Source organism: Octopus sinensis, linkage group LG6, assembly GCF_006345805.1.
Source record: "Octopus sinensis linkage group LG6, ASM634580v1, whole genome shotgun sequence".
NCBI lineage: Eukaryota > Metazoa > Mollusca > Cephalopoda > Octopoda > Octopodidae > Octopus > Octopus sinensis.
The window spans coordinates 39,422,197-39,431,647 of NC_043002.1; the positions used below are offsets into that span (position 1 = coordinate 39,422,197).

The 9,451-nt window shown below is 34.9% G+C and overlaps 1 protein-coding gene and 1 long non-coding RNA gene across 2 annotated transcripts in view; both read left to right on the forward strand.

The window, feature by feature from the left end:
• The window catches only part of LOC115212941 (cathepsin Z), a 43,114-nt gene extending 33,899 nt beyond the window's left edge, over nucleotides 1-9,215 (forward strand). Inside the window, exons 5-7 of the mRNA XM_029781785.2 lie at nucleotides 426-501; nucleotides 2,679-2,771; nucleotides 8,803-9,215. Coding sequence (XP_029637645.1) covers nucleotides 426-501; nucleotides 2,679-2,771; nucleotides 8,803-8,919 — 286 coding nt within the window. The 3' untranslated portion in view covers nucleotides 8,920-9,215. The remainder of the gene's footprint in view (nucleotides 1-425; nucleotides 502-2,678; nucleotides 2,772-8,802) is intronic.
• Nucleotides 2,780-3,409, forward strand: LOC118763885. The gene is made up of 2 exons (XR_004999644.1): nucleotides 2,780-3,119; nucleotides 3,360-3,409. It is a non-coding gene; the product is annotated as an uncharacterized LOC118763885 (long non-coding RNA).
• Nucleotides 9,216-9,451: the final 236 nt, after the last annotated feature.

Here is a 9,451-nt window from a genome sequence, read left to right on the forward strand (position 1 = left end):
ATTTCACAGTTAATATAGAACTGGAACTAAGCTTTGATGTGTATAAATCCTTCAAAGGTCTTTGAATTATAACCTTTAATTTTATTGAAATCATCTATTTTCCTTTGTTTTTGTACACACAAGGTCTCAGACAGACAAATGCTACCTCCATAACGAACTAAGAGAAAAGTCACTGAGAAGGTTGCAAATAGTCACGAAAGAGCTTTGACAAACAAAAACAAATAAATGACTTACTGTTTAACCAAGTTAAACAAATAATCAATTAGTTAGTTGGATATATAACAAATTGACTAATAATAAAGGAGTGGAATTGAACCAGTGTGTGTGTTAATAATATTGGCATAATGACCCTCTGTAGTCACAACAAAATTTATTTCAATATTTATTTTTAAATTTTCATTATCTTTAAACAATTTATTTTATAGCTGTGGAATGATGGTCACAAATGGATTTGAGGATTATGCTGGTGGTGTGTACAAAGAATATAATAAAGCAATAATGGTATGTATTCACTTTTGATTTTCTTTTTGTTTGTTTTTTTTTTCTATATTTCATTGATTTTAAAACTTGAATGATTATTAAGATATATTTTGTTCTTTGTTGGAGTGAAAATACTCCTTTTTCAAGTAGAATATTCTGGTTTTGTATTATTTTGCACATAGCAATGATTATATCGCACTAGTCATTATCACAAAATACATTTTTCCTATCAGGAAGGTCTTTGATATAAAGTGAATGAGCTAAAACGAGAAAAAGACACAAGAGGGACAAGTTTTAAGAATGTTATTAGTATAATGCTTGAAAGGAAAATGCTGTAACAAATAGCTTCTTAGATTCTCAACCAAGATTAGAAACCTAGCCCAGATTTTTCTACAAGTTCCTTCCTATTGTTCTCAGCTTTTGCACTAAGAAATTTATGAGTGTTAGCTGTTAACCTGTAACTTTTCAAGTCAAACTTAGGTCAGGCAAACAGGAGATGGAAAATCCTTTGTTAAGCTTGATCCAATTTAGTTAGAAAAAATATAAATACGGAACCCAAATTTGGGTCTATCTTTTTTTGCTTGGCCCCTAGCCAAAAGGAGAACTTCATATGTATGGCTTGTCACCATGTGACTACACAACTTTTTTTTACTCATTCTCCCTCCTTTTTACATGTTTTTCCAGCAGTCACTCACAGATAATCTATCCACAAGATGGACTATAGAGCTGAAAATAATCATTGTGCAACAACAACTTGAAGAAGTTGTATCTGAAACTGTAATGATAAAATAAAGGCCATTGCTACTAACAATATTTTCTTACAGAAATGGGTTGGCCATGTATTTATGCTTATAAAACATTACATTCTGGTGACCCCAGCATAATAGAATGTAACATTTTATATGTAACAAATTAATGACAGATACTGTAGCTGCATGGGTCAAACAAATTTTACTGAGGAAGATTTTTGACAACCAGATGCCCTTTCTGTTGTCAACCCTCACCTATTTCCAAGCAAGATTATATTTCCTCATGGTCAGACATGCTCTCACAGGATACTGGAAATGAATGACAATTATCACACAGTGTCAAGAACACACACACACACACAACAGGCTTCCACACAATTTCCGTGTACCAAATCCACTCACAAAGTTCTGGTTGACCTGGGGCTATATTACAAGATACATGCCCAAGGTACCATATAGTGAGACTGAACTTGACACCATGTGGTTGGGAAGCAACCTTCTTAGCAGTACATTCATACCTGGCCTATAGCCACATCTGCGCTTATCACAGAAAAAAAATTCAAGATTGTTTTAGTATGAATTCAATGTCAAGTTTGGTATTTTGTAAATGAGCATTTGACTGTAATTATACTTTTGCCTATCATGTATATTACATATGATACACAGGAAATATTTCCCTGGTGTCTATACATCATATATGACACACATTACCACTGTTTTTCAACTATCAAAATAACTTGGGATTTACGAAAGGAAAGTTTTATAGGCATACGAGTGGCTGTGTGGTAAGTAGCTTGCTTACCAACCACTTGGTTCCGGGTTCAGTTCCACTGCGTGGCACCTTGGGCAAGTGTCTTCTACTATAGCCTTGGGCTGACCAAAGCCTTGTGAGTGGATTTGGTAGACGGAAACTGAAAGAAGCTCATTTTATATATGTGTTGTGTGTGTGTTTGTGTGTCTGTGTTTGTCCCCCCAACATCGCTTGACAACTGATGCTGGTGTGTTTACATTCCTGTAACTTAGTGGTTCAGCAAAAAAGACCAATAGAATAAGTACTAGGCTTTCAAAGAATAAGTCCTGGGGTCGATTTGCTTGACTAAAGGCGGTGCTCCAGCATGGCCACAGTCAAATGACTGAAACAAGTAAAAGAGAGTATTACTCAGAATGTATAAAAAACAAGGGTTAACTTAAAGTCTGAAAACAAGCGTGAATGTTTAGAATAAACTTTTGAAAATGCTTCAGACAGGCAAAGGTTTTAAGGTGATCAGTAAGTAAAAGAAAGACAATCTCAATTCTATTTCTTTTACTGACTATCAGTCCTTTTCATTACTTCCTACCATAAACAAGAAACTGATTTTTTTCTTGATATTCACTTTTATGAATTATAGTTTTCTGTATAATTTCCATGAGACAGTGACACTAATTATATAATGTGATATTGTATTTCAGATAAACCATATTATTTCCATTGTTGGCTGGGGAGTTGATAATAGCACTGGTATTGAATATTGGCTTGGCAGAAATTCCTGGGGATCATTTTGGGTAAGAAATTACAAATTTATTTCATACAAGTTAAATGCTTATTTTTATAATGTTGATTGAAACAACTATAGTTCATAGCTACTTCTTACTGGTCAATGGAAGTATGAAAAATGTGTACTTTGACCAAAGTCCAACTCAAAAACTCGAAGAATAAATGGAATTGCTGCTTCCTGCTGATCTGGTCTGTCTTAGAGTTACCCATTATTATGGATGCCAATGCAACCAGCTGAGAGATCAGTAGTCTGTGTTTTGTCAACACTCCTGAACTGTGGTCCATTGCCAACATATGAGTCAACCTCTAATAATATATCATGAGCAGTATCATTCATTGTTGTTGATGTAGTAGTAGTAGCAGCAGCAGCAGCCGTCCAAGAATTTGGACCTGGAGATCTCTATTTCCAGTGACTTTGAGGGCCACCTCCCAATGATGTTGGGCGTCATCGAAGAGCCCTCGACTACAACAAGACAACCAAAGTTTTTTTTTTTTTCCCAAGGTCTGGGGTCTCCTGCCCCTAAGTTCTAGATCATCACCTAATCACCCTTACTCGTCTTGTTGCTTAACAACAACAACAACAACAACAACAACAGCTGCAGCAGCAGTAAGTAGCTTGTAATAGTAAATTCAGTTTTTGCCATGGAGAAAAATCTGCTTTCATTGTCCACACCTGAATCCAGAGTGCTTGACACAGCAGAAACTGGAATTTTTAGTGCTGCCTCTCTAGATAACCTTGTTGATCCAAAAACGATAAGCTATCAAGTGTTCCATAAGTTTGAGTTATGTAAAAAACGAAAAAAGTGAAATGCTTTCTAAGTGTGTGTGTTGGTGCATGCGTGTGTGTGTGTGTGTATGTGCACATGTGCCTGCATCTGTATGTAAAGAACATAAGTTGCAATAACAACAGTCACTTTTAATGGTGATATCCTGTTCACACAAAGTTATGTTATTAACAAGAAGTGTATAAAAAGTATAAAAACTAATATACCATGTGTTTAGACCATTGCCAGACTATATGTTTTTCTATCAGGATAAAAATACAATACTCGGATTTTTGTCAGTGAACAGGTCGCAGTCTTAAAGCAACGAAAATATTTTGACAAATTAAACTTAAATGTTGAAGTGAATCGAACAGCTTTTGTGTGTTTCTTAAATGGCTTACAAACACCTTCCATGCCGCAATTGTTTTCGTTTCAGCACACGATCTCAGATCAAATCACTTGCTATGCAAGTACATCTCTGTAAAAATACAATAATATTACAGAAAATATCAGAATAAAGATGCGGACAATTCAGCAGAAATCTATTGTGATAAGTAAAATATCCATCCATCCATCCATCCATCCATCCATCCACCCCATCCAACCATTCATTCATCCATATTCTCTGCCCACTACTCTTGGGAGAGTCGTGGGGGAAGAGTCTTTAGGCACTACTTCCATAGAGTTCTATCAGAAACAGCCTTCATTACCGTTTCCAGCTGGATTTCTATGTGTGACCGACTGAGACTATAGATATTATCCAACCATCATGTTCTTGGATTACCTTTAAGTTTCCTATTAGTTAGCTCAGCTAGAATCCTCACTTATGGCTGTGAATGCTGGGTAATGACCTCCTCGCCACCTCAAAAAAAAATTACAATCTGAATACAAGTGTTCAAAATAGGGTTCTTTCAAAGGATCTCGAGGGTAATACTACTTGACAGGGTGGGTAGCTTGGAGCTCAGAAAGTCTTTTCAGATTGAGTTGCCACTCACTGCAATGAAAGGTCCACAGCTCCAGTACTACAGATGTGCGAGTAGAATGACATGGGAAAGAACTCCAAGATGGATTGTTTTAACCATTCCAAGAAATTAAAATATCAGGAATTATAAAATCTCTGTTTTTTTTTTGTTTTTTTTTTGTTAGAATTAACTAGTTCTGAAAAGTCTAAAATTTTGGGAAAAGAATTAAAGTTTGTTGCTGCGGAGAAAAAGGCAAAAAAAAAAATAAATAAAAGTTAGGTAATAACAGTCCTTCCTACAATAGGCACAAAGCCTGAAATTATGAGGGAAGGGGCTAGCCGATTACACCAACCCCATTGTTCAACTGACCAAAAGTCAACCTTGGTGAGGTTTGAACTCAGAACATAACAATAGACAAAATTTCACAAAGCATTTGATCTGGAGTCCTGATTTTTAGGCTCAAGACCAGCAGATTTAGGGAAGGGGGTATGTCGATTACATTCAACCCCAGATTTTACCTGGTACTTATTTTATTGACCTTCCAAAAGGATGAAAAGCAAAGTTGACCTTGGAAGAATTTGAACTCAGAATGTAAAGGTGAATGAAATGCCACTAAGCATTTTGCCCAGCATGCCTATGATTCTGCTAGCTCACCACCTTAGATCAAATGATAATAATAATGATGATACAGTTCTATATTTAAGAGAAGAGGAATTATGTACATTATTTACATTCGACGGATATTTATCTTCATCTTGTTTGTTGTTAACACAACGTTTCAGTTGATAACCACTACACCATAGGCCCACGGGCCTATGGTGTAGTGGTTAAGAGCATGGGCTACTAACCCCAAGTTTCCGATTTCGATTTCAAGCAACCTGAACAACAACAACAACAATAATAATAATAATAACATCGAAAAATACCTTAGGAATGAGAACCCAGATTCGAAATGCCCCCAAGACACCTGAAGAAGGCCAAAACGTTGTGCTAACAACAAACAAGATGAGGACAAATATCCATCAAATGTAAATAATGTACATAATGATAATGTTTCTGACATAGACACAAGACCAGATATCTGAGGGAGAGAAACAGTCGATTGTACCAACTCTAGTAGTTTACTGGCCCGTTATCTACCCTGGAAGAATGAAATATAAAGTTGATCTTAGTGAGATTTGAACTCAGAATGTGAAGAGCAGAAACAAATACTGTAAAGTATTTTATTTTTTCCAATGGAGATGAAGAATAGATTTACTTTATTTGATGGCATAAAAGATGCACGTGCATATTAGATGCATCTCTATTTCAGCAGGACATATTCAGAAAGAAATTTTGAAGGCATAAAAACATATAGTATTTATGCCTTCATAAGTGGTTTTTGAGACATTTTTTTTCCTGAAAAATATGGTTTTTATATGCCATCAAATACAGTGATAATTATATATTAAATACCACTAACAGCTAGATGATGGAGTGGTGACGACAATTATTTTTTTATGTGAAGCACAAAAAAAGAAAGAGAAAAAGAACTTAATGGCGGTTGCAAGGGAAATAACTCTTATTAAAAAAGTTTGGAATGTATTTCAAGGTTAAGGTTCTTGATGAGACTGTCTTTAATATATGTTGTCGAAATCTTTCTTTAGCCGTCTTTTCTTTGTACAATTTTTGTTATGGTCTATCGAAACCAACGTCAAATTGAATTCAATATCTCTACATGCTTATAAAATAAAAAAAAAACAGCGCAGCATCCATAACTCGTATTTTTTCACACTCAGAATTGTCAACGCATGGAATAAGCTACCCATATCAACTGTTAGCTGTTAGGACACTGCATCCTTCAAAAATTCCATATTTTCCCCAAAATTCACCAAATCTACTTTTGACATCCTTATGCACTTTAAGCATTTTTGCCCTGCATGCTTACAATTCTGCAAGCTTGCTGAATATTGCTTTCAAATTTTGGTACAAGGCCAACAATTTCAGGTGAGGGCATAAGTCGATTACATCAACCCCAATGCTCAACTAACTATACTTATTTTATCGACCCCCAAGAGGATGAAAGGCAAAGCTGACCTCAGTGGCATTTGAAATCAGAACATAAAGCGCTGAAAGAAATGCCGCTAAGTATTTTGCCCGGCATATGAACAATTCTGAAGATGGCTGGATATTACCATACCAGTTAAGGTGGCGAGCTGACAGAAATGTTAGCACGGCAGGCGAAATGCTTAGCGGTATTTCGTCTGCCATTACGTTCTGAGTTCAACTTCCGCTGAGGTCGACTTTGCCTTTCATCCTTTTGGGGTTGATAAATTAAGTACCAGTTACGCACTGGGGTCGATGTAATCAACTTAATCCTTTTGTTTGTCCCCTCTATGTTTAGCCCCTTGTGGGCAATAAAGAAATATGAATATTACCGTACTAGTTGCTTAGCAGCATTATATCTGTCTTTATGTTCTAAGTTCCAATTCTGCTGAGGTCAACTTTACCTTTCATCCTTTCCAAGCAATGAAATAAGTACCAGTTGAGTACTGAGGTCAATATAATCAACTAGTCTCCTCCTGCAAAATTCATGCTTCTCTCTATTGTAGAAAGAATATTTCAGAGCATCAGAAAACATGATTTTCTTCTGTCATGTCTGTATGGTTAAGTAGCTTGCTTTGCAACCACATGGATTCAGATTCTGTCCCATTGTGCAGCACCTCAGGCATGTGCCTTTTGCTATAGCCTAGAGCTAATCAATGCCTTGTAAGTGGATTTGGTAGATGGAAACTATGTGGGAACCTGTCATATATGTATGTATATGTACATATTTATGATTTCAATGGAGGCAATACCAGCGGAAAACTAGAGGAACATGACCTATTATCCAATAGAATATTCAGTATATATGTGCGCTTTCGTTGGACCTTAATAAATCAATATAAAGTTCCAGATAATATAGCATTAAAACACTCAAGTATATGAACATATAAATATTTAATATTTAAAAATACGTAAATATTTTTAAATATTTTAAAAAATATTTAAAAATACGTTGGCATTATATATGTACATATACTCGTATGTGTGTTTTTGTACCCCCACCACATGACAACCAGTATTGGTTTGTATATGTTCCTGTAACATAGTGGTTTAGCAAAAGGGACCAATTAAAAAAATATCAAACTTAAAAATAAGTCCTGGGATCAATTTATTCAACTAAACCCTTCAAGGCAGTGTTCTAGCATGGCCACTATCCAAAAGCTGAAAAAAAGTAAAGGATAAAAGATAGGATTGATGCACAAAACAACTGACTCAGGTGGTTTATTCTATGTTATAAAATAATATAATAATGAAATATTATACAGTGCTCAGGTGCACCACAACTTGTCAGAAAGTGCGTATAAAGTGTATGCAGTAATGTACTAATGTCTGGAAAGCGAACAACGTATGAGTCAGATACATGCTTGTGTGTGTATGGAGGGGAGGAAATCAGGTGTAGTGTTGGCGAATCTCAGAAAGCATGGAAGTTTTGAAGGATGCAGTGCTCCGACAACTAACAACCGATGCCGGCAGTTTGTTCCATGCTTCAGCAACTCTCAGCGTGAAAAAATGTTTCCTAAAGTCATGGGAGCTGTGCTGTTTTCTGACTTTGTAAATATGTCCACGGGTGCTAGACGGGTGGAGTTTGAAAAGGTGCTCAGAATTATTGTTTGTAAGATGGTTAATAATTTTATGGGTGTCTGCCAAGTCAGCTGCCAGACGTCGGAGTTTCAATGTGTCCATGCCCAGGGAAGTAAGGTGTTCAGAATATGGCAAATGCCTGATGGAGGGTATTCTTTTATGATAATCCTGAGCATGAAAAAATGTTTCTGAAAGTCATGGGTGCTGTACTGATGCTGCTGTTTCTTTTATAACATGACTAAGCCATGGAAAAGAAAAAGAAATAAAAAATAACATATAATTTGTGGTTAAACCCTTTATCATTTAAATTAGTCATATCAGGCCGAAATATTCTACCTATCAAATGTTCATTTAAACTAGCCACATCAGGCCCCAAATACTCTACCTGTTAAATGTCGGGCACGCCCTCACTCACACCTACTCTACAATGTCGGTCTGAAAATAAATAATCACATCATTGAAATCTTGAAGCTACAAGATAATTCATGATTAATTCCAAATCAGTGTGAATAAATAAGCATTTGATTTGACAGAATAATCTGAATGCCAAAACATTTAATGAGGAAAAGATAATTTTATTGACTCAGTAAAAAAAAGTTGTCAGGAAACTGATTTATCTTATTTTCATGACTTTCGTATACTTTCAGGGTGAACAAGGATGGTTCCGTATTGTAACAAGTGCCTACAAGAATGGTGGATCATCATACAATTTAGGAATTGAGTCACAGTGCAATTATGGTGACCCAATTATCCCTAAAAATTAAAATCTTTTAACAAATTTCATTGGGTGTTACTAAAAATTAAATCCAAATATTTTCTTTTTTGAAATAATTAAACTTAAAAGCTTTACTCTAAAAACTAATTAACATTTACTCACCGATGAGAATATCTATTTAAAAGTATTATTTATATAATTTTAATGTCCTCAGCATATTACATCGCCATATTAAAATATTAAAAGAGATTATAATTAAGACTTAATCAGAATAAAAATCTTTATTTATCAATAAACATTAAAAGCACAAACAGTGGAATATTTTTCAAATCCTAAATATACTCATTTTGATTTTAAAATACTAAGTGCTGTAAGTCTAAGTTTCATTACTTACATCATAAGAGCAAATCTAAGTTATGATGAAGAATTTTTGTCTTTATAATTCCTCAACCGAAAATGTGAGATTAAATTAGACATTATTTGTTAAAGAGATTATATTGTAAAAATTGAATAACACCATGACAAAATTTTTTGTAATTTTAAATAAAAAAGTTTTCTATGGTTTTTGTGTTATTCTTTTG